The following is a 14871-nucleotide window of genomic DNA, read 5'->3' on the forward strand; positions in this document are numbered from 1 at the left end:
GCAATATTAATCACCAAAAGAATGCAGTTCACACCATCTGATGTAATCAGTGACCCTAATGGTCGCTTTATTATAGTCTCTGGCTCTCTCTTTCAGACACCTGTTATTTTGGTAAATGTTTATGCTCCTAATTGGGACGATGTCCAATTTGCAAATAAGGTTTTGTCATTAATACCTAACCTGAATACACATAAGCTAATCTTTTCCAGAGATTTGAACTGTGCTATTGACCCACTGCTTGACAGGTCTTGCCCTAGGGGAACATTTTCTGGTATGGCAAAGGCCTTCTCAATGCTTATGCAACAAAATGGTTATATGGATCTTTGGAGATTTTTGAATCCATCAGTTAGGCAATTCTCTTTCTTTTCTCATGTTCACCACTCCTATTTCAGGCTAGACTATTTCTTTATAGATAACTCCTTGATACCAATGATTAGACAAATTGAATACACTGCTATAGTTATATCTGATCACTCGCCCATGAAACTGGACCTATGTTTTCCTTTAAACGTTAGAGAACAGCCTCTGTGGAGGCTTAACCCCCTTTTGCTTTCTAATGAGAAATTTTGTAGTTATACATCGGCTAACATTGACACATTCTTCGAGACTAACAAAACTGAGTCAGTATTGTACTCTTTACTTTGGGAAACTTTAAAAGCTTACTTGAGGGGTCAAATAATATCTTATACTTCACATGCCAATAAAGAGCGTAGGAAGAAAATGCAAGTGTTATTGCAATCTATTTTGGACCTGGATAGAAAATACTTTGAGGCACCCACTGCCGAATTATATAAAAGCCGGGTTGATTTGCAAGTGAAGTTTAATCTTCTATCTACAAACCTATCAGAACAATTAATTCTTAAGACACGTGGCCTCTATTATGAATATGGTGACAAGCCAGCTTATGGCTCATCAGTTGAAACGTCAAGCTGCATCACGACTTATTCCCCAGATAAGAGACACACACCAAAACTTGACAAGCAATTCAAAAGAGATTAATAACATCTTTGCAACTTTTTATTCCTCTTTGTATGCCTCAGAGTTCCCCTCAGATAAAACAAATATGGAACGTTTTTTAGATAATTTGGAAGTACCAACTCTTGAACGAGAGGAGGTGGAGAACCTAGATCGGGCTCTTGGGCAGGAGGAGATTAATAATGCCATTATGGCTATGCAGAGTGGTAAGTCCCCAGGTCCTGATGGTTAGCCAATAGAATTTTGTAAGAAATTTAAGGATAAGCTCATACCGGTCCTTCTAGAAGTGTTTCAGGAATCTTTGGAGAACGGCTCCTTACCCCCTTCTCTTTCACAAGCAGCTATTTCACTACTTCTTAAAAAGGACAAGGACCCGACTCAATGTGGATCATATCGCCCCATCTCACTTTTGAATGTAGATGTGAAAATTTTGGCTAAAGTGCTTGCACGCCGTTTAGAACGTCCCCTTCCCAAGATAATTTCAGACGATCAAACAGGTTTTATTAAAAATCGCTATTCTTTTTTTAATATCCGTCGACTGGCTGATGTGGTTTATTCACCCAGTGATTCTCGAAGCCCAGAGGTTGTTATCTCCTTGGACGCGGAGAAGGCGTTTGATAGAGTGGAGTGGGCATACTTGTTTAGTGTTTTGGAGAAATTTGGATTTGGCAGAATATTTATAGCTTGGGTTAAGCTATTATACCACTCGCCTTCAGCATGTACACAGACAAACTATTTTCTAACTATTTCCCATTAACACGTGGCACTCACCAAGGCTGCCCATTGTCCCCTCTTCTTTTTGCAATTGCAGTTGAGCCTCTTTCTATTGCACTTAAGTCAACTAAATTATTTCAAGGTGTTAGAAAAGGGGACATGGAACACCGTGTTTCCCTATATGCTGATGACCTCTTACTTTATGTTAGTGACCCTGTAGGTAGTAGTCCTGCTATTGTGTCATTATTAGGTCAATTTGGAGCCTTCTCTGGCTATAAACTGAACTTTCAAAAAAGCAAATGCTTTCCCATTAATAACTTGGCCCTACAGATCTGACAGGAATCTTTGCCTTTTCCTTTATCTCAAGATGGTTTTGTATACCTAGGAATACATATTATTCGCTCTTTTACATCTCTGTTTGAAGCTAACTACAGGCCTCAGGTTAGCCAAATGAAGGCTGATTTCGAGAGATGGTGCAGTTTACCCCTTACTATAGCTGGGAGAATTCAGTCAGTGAAAATTACTATACTTCCTAGATTTCTTTATTTGTTTCACTGTTTGCCAGTTTTCTTACCTAAGTTATTTTTAAAATCAGTCGACCAAGCTATACCCTCCTTTATTTGGGAAAATAAGGTCCCAAGGGTTAATAAGCACACTTTCCAAAGAGGTCGTGACATAGGTGGAATGGGTCTTCCCAGCTTTATTCATTATTACTAGGTATCGAACATTCAAAAAGTATTATTTTGGCTCCACCGGCCAGATATAATCTGGTGCCTGCTTGAGTCACGGTCTTGCCACTCCTCGTCTCTCCCAGCTTTGGTGTATTCTTCCTTACCATTGAAATCCTCTCAATTCACACCTAACCCAGTCGTGCTCTCCACTTGCAAAATTTTTAATCAATTTTGCTGCCACTATAAGTTCATATCAGCTTCAGTTTTGGGCCCCATTCATAAAAACCATTTATTTCCTCTCTCCACATTCGATTCAGCTTTCAGACAATGGGGTTTGAACGGTCTTATGCACATTAAGGATTTGTATACTGATAACATATTTGATAGTTTTGATAACCTGCGCGGTAAGTATGGCCTTCCGCATAATCATTTTTTTAAATACCTGCAGATTCGCCACTTTGTCAAGGAAAAATTTCCCTCTTTTCCTGATCTACCACCTGTTATGTTGTGGGAAAAACTCACTCTTAGCTTTAACAATAAAGGGCTGATCTCTGAACTATACTCTCAGCTGATGTCTTTGGGAGTTCAAGATCTAAACAAAACTAAGAGTAGGTAGGAGGATGACCTCAGTATGGATCTGGCGGAGGAATATTGGGCAAAAGTATTGAATAGGATTCATTTCTCATCATCATGTGCTAGACTGGGGCTCATACAATTTAAAGTTTTACATAGGGTACATTTAAGTAAAGCCAGACTTGCAGACATATACCCTGGGACAGATGCTGGCTGTGACAGATGTTCCTTCTCTCCAGCTGGTTTAGTACATGCATTTTGGTCATGCCCTCGGCTTGATGACTATTGGGCACTGGTTTTTAAAATTATCAGTGAGATTTTGGGGGTGACACTGAGACCTTGCCTGCTTATAGCTGTATTTGGTGTGGCAGATGATGATTTGGGTTTAAATGCAAGCCAGTCAAATATCATTGCATTTGCATCGCTATTGGCCCATAGGAGAATTTTGCTGGTTTGGAAATCTGCCACTCCCCCAACTGCTGCTGCTTGGTTAGAAGATGTAATGTTTTTTCTGAAATTAGAAAAGATTAAATTCACTTTGAGGGGCTCTGTGAAAAAAATTCTATTCGAAATGGGGACCTTTCTTATCACATTTTGGGAGTCTTAAGGAATTACCTACTAGTTGAGGGCATTTGATTGTACTTGGGAAGTTGCCTCCCATTTAACACGCTTATAATCTACCTCATAGGGTGATAGATGAATTGTACATATGAGTGTATTTTGGATCATCTGACATGTTGCAGATGTGTGTGAGCCGTCGTCTTGAAGTACTGTGGGGGTATGGTTGTGAAATGTCCGTACTTGTATTTGTGAATTGTTGTATTGTAAATATATTAGCTGCCATGATATGTTCGGGGAGGGTGGGTGGGGGGAGCCTTGTTTTGGGGGTACGATATTAAAGCAAAATGGAGGAAAATGTAATCCATTATATATTCTGTATTGTGTCATTCCCTCAATAAAAATAAAAAAATTAAAAGAAAAGAAAGTATGCATTATCATCAGAGATTAAGAGCTAGGGCTTTACTCTTTGGAGAGAAGGAGGATGAGAGGAGACATGATAGAGGTGTACAAGATAATAAGAGGGATAGATAGAGTGGATAGCCAGCGCCTCTTCCCCAGGGCACCACTGCTCAATACAAGAGGACATGGCTTTAAGGTAAGGGGTGGCAAGTTCAAGGGGGATATTAGAGGAAGGTTTTTTACTCAGAGAGTGGTTGGTGCGTGGAATGCACTGCCTGAGTCAGTGGTGGAGGCAGATACACTAGTGAAGTTTAAGAGACTACTAGACAGGTATATGGAGGAATTTAAGGTGGGGGCTTATATGGGAGGCAGGGTTTGAGGGTCGGCACAACATTGTGGGCCGAAGGGCCTGTACTGTGCTGTACTATTCTATGTTCTATGTTCATCATAAATAGAAAATAGAAAAATGGAAAGTAAGGTAGTGCAAAAAAACCGAGAGGTAGGTCCAGATATTTGGAGGGTACGGCCCAGATATTAGGAACTAATACAGTTTTATAATACTGTAGTGATATTGATAGTGTTCTAAATTGTTCTGTAATTAATTTAAATAAATAATCTGTTACTCAGTTTAATCGTAGTTTGTCTTTTTTTATGTCTCTTAACTATTTCCATGACACTTCAGTTAATTTGGGCAGCTGCTTAATTGGGCTATAATGCACTGGTCCCGATGTGCCCCGATTAACTGGCATCCACTGTACATGTACAGTGGCATGCAAAAGTTTGGGCACCCCTGGTCAAAATTTCTGTTACTGTGAATAGTTAAGTGAGTAGAAGATTAACTGATCTCCAAAAGTCATAAAGTTAAAGATGAAACATTCTTTTCAACATTTTAAGCAAGTTAAGTGTATTATTTTTGTTTTGTACAATTTTAGAGTGAAAAAAAGGAAAAGAGCACCAAGCAAAAGTTTGGGCACCCCAAGAGATTTGAGCCATCAGATAACATTTACCAAGGTCTCAGACCTTAATTAGCTTGTTAGGGCTACGGCTTGATTACAAGCATCATTAGGAAAGGCCAGGTGATGCAAAATTCAAAGCTTTATAAATACCCTGACTCCTCAAGCCTTGTCCCAACAATCAGCAGCCATAGGCTCCTCTAAGCAGCTACCTAGCACTCTGAAAATTAAAATAAATAATGCCCACAAAGCAGGAGAGGGCTATAAGAAGATAGCAAAGCGTTTTCAGGTAGCCATTTCTTCAGTTTGTAATGTAATTAAGAAATGGCAGTTAACAGGAACAGTGGAGGTTAAGTTGCGATCTGGAAGACCAAGGAAACTTTCCGAGAGAACTGCTCGTAGGATTGCTAGAAAGGCAAATCAAAACTCCCGTTTGACTGCAAAGGACCTTCAGGAAGATTTAGCAGACTCTGGAGTAGTGGTGCACTGTTCTACTGTGCAGCGACGCCTGCACAAACATGACCTTCATGGAAGAGTCATCTGAAGAAAACCTTTCCTGCGTCCTCACCACAAAATTCAGAGTCAGAAGTTTGCAAAGGAACATCTAAACAAGCCTGATGCATTTTGGAAACAAGTCCTGTGGACTGATGAAATTAAAATAGAACTTTTTGGCTGCAATGAGCAAAGGTATGTTTGGAGGAAAAGGATGCAGAATTTCATGAAAAGAACACCTCTTCAACTGTTAAGCATGGGGGTGGATCAATCTTGCTCTGGGCTTGTGTTGCAGCCAGTGGCACAGGAAACATTTCACTGGTAGAGGGAAGAATGAATTCAATTAAATACCAGCAAATTCTGGAAGCAAATATCACACCGTCTGTAAAAAAGCTGACGATGAAAAGAGGATGGTTTGTACAACAGGTTAATGATTCTAAACACACCTCAAAATCCACAATGGATTACCTCAAGAGGCACAAGCTGAATGTTTTGCCATAGCCCTCACAGTCCCCTGACCTGAATATCATCGAAAATCTGTGGATAGACCTCAAAAGAGCAGTGCATGTAAGACGGGCCAAGAATCTCACAGAACTAGAAGCCTTTTGCAAGGAAGAATGGGCGAAAATCCCCCAAAAAACAATTGAAAGACTCTTAGCTGGCTACAGAAAGCATTTACAAGCTGTGATACTTGCCAAAGGGGATGTTACTAAGTACTGAACATGCAGGGTGCCCAAACTTTTCCTTCGGCCCCTTTTCCTTTTTTGTTATTTTGAAACTGTAAAAGATGGAAATAAAAAAGTAATCCTGCTTAAAATATTAATTAAATGTGTCATCTTCAACTTCTTGCCTTTTGGAAATCAGGTCATCTTTTACTCGCTTAGCTATTCACAGTACAGAAATTTTGATCAGGGGTGCCCAAACTTTTGCATGCCACTGCATATGGCGGATAAAGTTGATCTTTGAAGATAACTAAAACATTCAAAAAAATGGAATATAAAAAATCTAAATGTACTTTTTTCATCTAATATTGAAGTCAGCAATCCCCATTCAGATGAGTGGGAACTCTGATCCCGAGTCACCATCCTTCAGACAGTTGGCCTGGATTGAAAGTGTGTCAGTCTTTCTGTCTGTGCAGAACCAACCAGTTCTGATGTGGGGTGATCCACTATAACACTAATTCAGTATTTTCCCTTTTAACAAATACTGCTTTTCTCTTTTGTTTCAGATTTCTATTAACAGTTGTGTTCTACATCTCAATTACAATTTTAAAAATTATTTTGTTAATGAATCATACCAAAAATGATGATTTACCCAAACAACATTTGGGTCCATCCTGCCAGACATTCTTCTCTCTATCCCTCTGCAATTTAAAACGTGAAGGAGTGTAATGAATTTTACTTTTTGAGAAGAGTTTTGTTCCAGTCAGATATGAAGAGTTTTTACATTTTCGGCTATCTTCTTAAGAAATGGATTCCAATCTCATTGTTTTCAAGTTCCAATTCCATTCTTGCTGCCTGAAAACAGGCGCCACAGTAGCATATTGGTTAGTGTGATGCTAATGCAGCTCAGAACATTGGAGTTCGGCGTTCAATTCTGGCGTCCTCTGTAAGGTGTTTGCATGTCCTCCTCGTGGAATGCATGGGTTTCCTCCAGGTGCTCCAGTTTCCTCCCATAGTCCAAAGCTGTACTGTTTGATAGATTAATTGGTCATTGTAAATTGTCCTGTGATTAGGCTAGGGTTGAATTGGGGGTGTTTGGGGCTGCAGGGCTTGAGGGGCTTAAAAGGCCTATTCTGTGCTGTATCTCAAAGAAAAAAAAACATTGTTGGTCTTCTGACCATAGCTCTGCACTACATTTTAGCCTCGTTTCAAGTGCAATGCTACATTTGAAATGTTTCCTCTCCCTGTATATGCTTATCCTTGAGTGGCATTTACAGAGTGATAACAGAATATGGATACCACACTACTACAGTTCAGGGCAGAGTTTGGAGTTCAATTCCGGTGTCCTCTGTAGGAAAATTTGTATGTTCTTCCCATATGTGCATGGGTTCCCTCTAGGTGCTATGGTTTCCTACCACAGTCCAAAGAGGTACTAGTTAAGTAGGTTAATTGTAAATTGTCCTATTATTAGCCTAGGGTTTAATCTGAGGACTGCTCAGCAGAACAGGTAGGTGGGCATGAAGGGCCTGTTCTGTGCTGTATCTTTAAATAAAAATAAAATAAATAAACATTTAAAAATGTGCAAGTTCTGAAGATATATATATATGTGATTTCACTGATAAGCTACGCTATTATAATATGGCATTTGATGGTTTCAAAATGCTAATAATTCAGCATCTCCTCACTTGTAACTTTGGTGTAAGCACAGTGTACAGCCAGAGACAAGATCTACAGTATCTGGAATATTATGGCTTAGGAAACATGAGTACATCCGAGGTTGGAGCTGAGTCGAATTGCTTGTGTATTTCACGCTCATCTAAATTTACATGGTTCAATGAAAAATTATTCTACTGCTGCATAAATTGTCCATAAAAGTTACATAAAAGTATGCTTATGCATTTGTATAAGTAATATCCAAAAGCACAGAAAATCTGAAAGTCTACTATCAAAGTCTCAGGAGTGGCAAAACTTCCAACTATTATAATATTGCTTTTTCCTTCAATAACCTTTGACTATTTTATTCTGCTTCTCTTTTAAGAATTCCCTGATTATTTACTATTTTAACGAAGACTAATTAAATGATCTTCCCAGCCTGTCAAAGCCGTGCTCTTAAAAACATGTATTTGTATGAATAGAACTGCAGGACACCTTAAGATTAACTCCACTGGAATTTTTCAACGAATATGTAACAGCTGACCTGTGATTAGTTGTAACAAGTGGAGAAAAGGCAAAAATTAGTATGTAGTCCCCAAGTTTCAAAATTTGCATACTACGCTGTATTGTTATTTTGATAGATGAAATTACTCATTACACTTCAATCCCCCAGTAAGAACACAAACAATTTGTCACAGAAACTATACAGAATTCTAAATACAAGGAAATATAAAGCAAAGCAGGAAATGATGCAAAACATGGTTGAAAAATATTTTAAGAGAATTTTTTTTCCATGCTATATAATTCTTTAACTCTACTCAATTTTACCAGTTGTCTCTGTGACCTATCTCTTTCCTTACATAATAAGGAAAGGTTTCAAAATGAGGTTCGGGCATCACTAATGGCTGGATGAATGTGCATGTAAAGAAAGCTGAAAGACAAAGGGGAGGACGTTGAAGCTGAGTAAGAAAGCAGATAAAGGGTATGGGAAATTTTTGCAACTTGCATTGTGATTCATGATTTTAAATTCAGTAGTACAAATGTGAAGAACAAAAATGATGAACAATTAAAGGATGTTGCAGTCAGTGGCAAAGTTACATTTATTGTCATATGGAAACATAAGAGAGACTGGAGATGGTGGAAATCTGGATCAATACATACAAAGTGTTGGCTGACCTGCTGAGTTCTTCCAGCAGTTTGTTTTTATTGTCAATGCACAACTTACTTACAGCAGGATCACAGGCACATAGCATCACAAAAGCAGCTTTCGCAATGTAATGCCCTGGTTAAGATTTCTACTGCAATGCTGTAGATATTTCATTTTAGCAGTGTGTTCTGCTGGTAGAATGTTTTGTTCTCGGCTAAAGCTAAGAAGCCATGTTATTGAACTTAGGAATGTTGTGTCAGCCTATCAGGATGGTGGGATTGGGAGAGATTCTAGAAAAAGCTGGGTAGAGGGAGTTTTGTGATGGACATAGTCTGGTTTGGGGTCTTTTGGAGGAAGCTGCAGAGCAGGACACAGTGGAAGATGCCACAAATGCTGTTGGAAGGATAGTCCCGTTGCAAAAAGTGCTTTGAGCAGATCAATGGCTCCAAGGATGAAGGGCCAATACTCCTGAAAGAGAGCCAGTTTGTTCAGGATGGACATTGACTGAAGTTCAGAATGTGGTGGGTACTTTCACGCAGACCATGGAGACCCATGAGCCAGTCCTCATTAGGGGATAGAAGGTGGAGAGGGTCAATAACTTTCAATTCCTTAGCATTATCATATCAGAGAATCTATTCTGCGATCAGCATGTAAATGCTATTACAAAATGTCTCAATTTTCTTATAGGTTTGCACAAGTTTGGTATGTCATGTAAAGCATTTGACAAACTTCTATAGATGCACAGTGGAAAGTATCCTGACTGGTTGCATCAAGGCCTGATATGGAAACACCAATGCCCAAGAATGGAAAGGCTGACAGAAGTCAATACAGCCTAGTGCATCACAGGCAAAGCCCTCTCCACCACCCTCCTTTGTGTAGGTTTTTCTACAACGAGCAGCATCCATCATTAAGGACCCCCACCATCTAGGCCATGCTCTCATCTCGTTGCTGCCATTGGGAAGGAGGTACGGGAACCTTGAGTTCCACATCAGGAACAGATATTAACCCTTCAACCGTGAGGCTGCTGGACCATTGTGGATAACTTCACTCACCTCAACTCTGAACTGATTCCACAATGTATGGACTCACTTTCAAGGACTCTGCGACTCATGTTCTTGCTATTTACTTATTGACGTACTTACTTATTACTATTTTTGTACTTGCACAGTTTGTCACCTTTTACACATTGGTTATTTGTCAGTCTTTGTTTTTGTGTAGATTTTCATTGATTCTAATTTTTTTTGTTCTACTGTGAATGCCTGCAAGAAAATGAATCTTGAGATGGTGACATAAATGTGCTTAGATAATAAATTTACTTTGAAGTTTGCTGGCTACTCGCAGTCTGTTTTCTTGAAGCCAAGGTGCTTTCATCAAATACTTCATTGCTGAGTTATGAGGACAGAATACAATTATAAGATGCAGAGTGCAAACTAATTGTGCCTAACAGAACTGCTTACAGATCTTCATTTAATTCATTTTGATTTTAGATTTGCAATAGAAATTCTGTAACAAAACAAGTAGGGTTTACCTTCACAAACAACAGGAATTCTGCAGATGCTGGAAATTCAAGCAACACACATCAGAGTTGCTGGTGAACACTGCAGGCCAGGCAGCATCTCTAGGAAGAGGTACAGTCGACGTTTCAGGCCGAGACCCTTCGTCAGGACTAACTGAAGGAAGAGATAGTAAGAGATTTGAAAGTGGGAGGGGGAGGGGGAGATCCAAAATGATAGGAGAAGACAGGAGGGGGAGGGATGGAGCCAAGAGCTGGACAGGTGATTGGCAAAGGGGATATGAGAGGATCATGGGACAGGAGGCCCAGGGAGAAAGACAAGGTGGGGGGGGGGAAACCAGAGGATGGGCAAGGGGTATAGTCAGAGGGACAGAGGGAGAAAAAGGAGAGTGAGAGAAAGAATGTGTGTATAAAAAAAAATAACGGATGGGGTACGAGGGGGAGGTGGGGCATTAGCGGAAGTTAGAGAAGTCGATGTTCATGCCATCAGGTTGGAGGCTACACAGACGGAATATAAGGTGTTGTTCCTCCAACCTGAGTGTGGCTTCATCTTTACAGTAGAGGAGGCCGTGGATAGACATGTCAGAATGGGAATGGGATGTGGAATTAAAATGTGTGGCCACTGGGAGATCCTGCTTTCTCTGGCGGACAGAGCGTAGGTGTTCAGCAAAGCAGTCTCCCAGTCTGCGTCAGGTCTCGCCAATATATAGAAGGCCACATCGGGAGCACCAGACGCAGTATATCACCCCAGCCGACTCACAAGTGAAGTGTCGCCTCACCTGGAAGAACTGTCTGGGGCCCTGAATGGTGGTAAGGGAGGAAGTGTAAGGGCATGTGTAGCACTTGTTCCGCTTACAAGGATAAGTGCCAGGAGGGAGATCAGTGTGGAGGGATCAGGGAGCGATCCCTACGGAAAGCAGAGGGAGGCGGGGAGGGAAAGATGTGTTTAGTGGTGGGATCCCGTTGGAGATGGCGGAAGTTACGGAGAATAATATGTTGGACCCGGAGGCTGGTGGGGTGGTAGGTGAGGACCAGGGGAACCCTATTCCTAGTGGGGTGGCAGGAGGATGGAGTGAGAGCAGATGTGCATGAAATGGGGGAGATGCGTTTGAGAGCAGAGTTGATAGTGGAGGAAGGGAAGCCCCTTTCTTTAAAAAAGGAGGACATCTCCCTCGTCCTGGAATGAAAAGCCTCATCCTGAGAGCAGATGCGGCGGAGACGGAGGAATTGCGAGAAGGGGATGGCATTTTTGCAAGAGACAGGGTAAGAAGAGGAATAGTCCAGATAGCTGTGAGAGTCAGTAGGCTTATAGTAGACATCAGTGGATAAGCTGTCTCCAGAGACAGAGACAGAAAGACCTAGAAAGGGGAGGGCGGTGTCGGAAACGGACCAGGTAAACTTGAGGGCAGGGTAAAAGTTGGAGGCAAAGTTAATAAAGTCAATGAGCTCAGCATGCGTGCAGGAAGCAGCGCCAATGCAGTCGTCGATGTAGCAAAGGAAAAGTGGGGGACAGATACTAGAATAGGCACGGAACATAGATTGTTCCACAAAGCCAACAAAAAGGCAGGCATAGCTAGGACCCATTCAGGTGTCCATAGCTGCACCTATAGTTTGGAGGAAGTGGGAGGAGCTAAAAGAGAAATTATTAAGAGTAAGGACTAATTCCACTAGACGGAGCAGAGTGGTGGTAGAGGGGAACTGATTGGGTCTGGAATCCAAAAAGAAGCGGGGAGTTTTGAGACTTTCCTGATGGGGGATGGAAGTATATAGAGACTGGACATCCATGGTGAAAATAAAGCGGTGGGGGTCAGGGAACTTAAAATCATCGAAAAGTTTAAGAGCGTGAGAAGTGTCACGAACATAGATAGGAAGGGATTGAACAAGGAGGGATAAAGCCCTGTCGAGGTACGCAGAAATGAGTTCGGTGGGGCAGGAGCAAGCTGAGACAATAGGTCTGCCCGGACAGGCAGGTTTGTGGATCTTGGGTCGGAGGTAGAAACGGGAAGTGCGGGGTGTGGGAACTATAAGGTTGGTAGCAATGGATGGGAGATCCCCTGAGCGGATAAAGTTGGCGATGGTGTGGGAGACAATGGCCTGGTGCTCCTTAGTGGGGTCACAATCGAGGGGTAAATAAGAGGATGTATCCGCGAGTTGTCGCTGTGCCTTGGTTTACCTTCCTATGAAAAGTAGGAAATACTTAGAAACTTTAAATATTTATAAGTCTCTAATCTATGTCCAATCAAATAGTCATTTCCAAACAGGCATCTTAGAACTAAAATTTCTGCTACAAGTTTCTGTGATATCATTATCATAAATACTACAAACTAGCTTGAGTTCTAGCACACCATATTTTATAATATGCATCTGTGGAAATCATAGGCTGAAATCTTCAAAATCTTTATGCATTTGGAGTGCATCATGACTCCACATAATGACATACTGAAAATCTGAATTCTAATATTTATGGACACAGGGGTGTCACAATGGCACACGCAGTTAGCTGACTCACAGCTCCAGTGACACAAATTCAGTTGTTACTGTATGTGCAGAGGTTGCTTCTCATTCTGGTGACTGTATGGGTTTTTTCCTAGTAATGATTTCTCCCACACCCCAAAGGTGCGGTTTATTGGCCAGTATGAATTGACTATAGTGCAAAGGTGAAAATGCCATCTTGAGAGTTGATGAAAATAAGGGGAGTTTAACACAGCAACGTGTACACACTCAGTAAGCCAGGCAGCATCAATGATAAAGAATAAACAGTGGACACTTCAGGCTGAGACCCTTCAGCAGGACTGTGAGGACCCTGTTGAAGGATTTCAGAATCAGAATCAGAATAAAAATCAGTTTATTATCACCGGCATATGTTGTGAAATTTGATAACTTAGCAGCAGCAGTTCAATACAATACCTAATACATCAGAAAAATAAATAAATCGATTACAGTATACATATATTGAATAGATTAAAAATCATGCAAAAAACAGAAATAATATATATTAAAAAAGTGACTTAGTGTTCTTGGGTTCAGTGTCCATTTAGGAATCGGACGGCAAAGGGGAAGCAGTTGTTCCTGAATCACTGAGAGTTGTGCCTTCAGGCTTCTGTATCTCCTACCTGATGGTAACAGTGAGAAAAGGGCGTGCCCTGGGTGCTGGAGGACCTTAATAATAGACGCTATCTTTCTGAGACACCGCTCCTTGAAGATATCCTGGGTACTTTGTAGGCTAGTACCCAAGATGGAGCCAACTAAATTTACAACCCTCTTCAGTGTCTTCTTCAGCCTTTTCCATAGGTGCTGCCTGGCCTGCTGAGTTCCTCCAGCATTTTTTGTGTGTTGCATTGGGTTTCCAGCATCTGCAGATTTCTTCATGTTTGTGAGAATACAACACAAGATTACTGGAAATAGATATGGACTCATTTATTGAAAGGCTTATTTCCATGCTCAATGACTCTATAACGCTGTTCAATGTTACCTGTTATATTATTAAAGTCACCACTTCTGAGGAATGGAACGTAGCTTTTGGCACAAAGTACTCACTATTTTAAGTTGCACAAATTGATTAAAACTCTTCAACTCCTTGTGTGAGGATGAAAGTTGTATAAATAAGATGATGGTAAGTTTATGATAAGCTGTACTAATTATCTGCAATTACATTCATCTTTACATTTTAAAAATGCTTTCATTCAATATATTGTACTTCATGGAAAGAAATAACTTAAAATACAGTACCTTATGTTGTTTTTATCCATTTCACTTTGAATATCCAACTTCATTTTAGAATTTGTTTGTTGACAATTCGGTGCAGAGAAAACAGGTATGATTGTTACTGTGCTACATTTCTGCAAAGGGTTCATGGTGTCTGTTTCATGCCTGGATGCATTACATTCATTACCTTTCATGGAAGAGCTACAAGTTTGAGAAAAGTCATAGTTTTGCTGATCTTTCAAGTCACTGGAATCAACAGGAATAAATTGTTGTGTATAATTTGGAGTAGAAGGTAGCACCTCAGATTTCTCAGAAGAATGGGCACGTTCATTTACCTGCAATAAATTTGAGCTGTTATTTGTATAATTCTTGCACTTGGTAGAGTCATTCATTATTTTTAGACAGGATTGCAGTGGTTCATCCTTGGTGTCCACAACTTGAGAAGTCAGATGTTTAGCCTGATCTTTTTCATGATGGGTGGTTTTCAGATTCTTGATACACTGATTATAAAAGGCTGCTTCAACATTTTCCTGCATCCATTGTTCATTAATATTCTGAGATCCATGCGTGTAATCTGCATCAATGAAAACAAACATAGATTTATTGAAAAATGTCATTTCCTATGTAAAAAGAGACTGTCACATGCTAAAAAGACATTTATAAACAGTGTAGGTTGATGTCTGTATGTATACATGTGTCCACATTCATCTACACAAGTTCATAAATAGATAGAGATACAAGAAGTTGGGGGTGGGGTATCTAAGAAATAAATATTTAGTTTTAATCTTGTAATTTAATTGCCTTGTTATTATGTTAAGTGAATATGGGTTTCATAGTCATAGTCTATTGCAGG

The 14871-nt window shown here is 40.3% G+C and overlaps 1 protein-coding gene across 3 annotated transcripts in view; it reads right to left on the reverse strand.

The window, feature by feature from the left end:
• Positions 1-14871, reverse strand: part of mipol1 (mirror-image polydactyly 1) — a 406015-nt gene that overhangs the window by 254862 nt on the left and 136282 nt on the right. For all 3 annotated transcript variants that reach the window (XM_072279824.1, XM_072279908.1, XM_072279750.1), the window contains one exon: positions 14043-14592. In XM_072279824.1, coding sequence (XP_072135925.1) covers positions 14043-14554 — 512 coding nt within the window. In that variant the 5' untranslated portion in view covers positions 14555-14592. The remainder of the gene's footprint in view (positions 1-14042; positions 14593-14871) is intronic.

The sequence above is a fragment of the Mobula birostris genome, chromosome 1, assembly GCF_030028105.1.
Source record: "Mobula birostris isolate sMobBir1 chromosome 1, sMobBir1.hap1, whole genome shotgun sequence".
NCBI lineage: Eukaryota > Metazoa > Chordata > Chondrichthyes > Myliobatiformes > Myliobatidae > Mobula > Mobula birostris.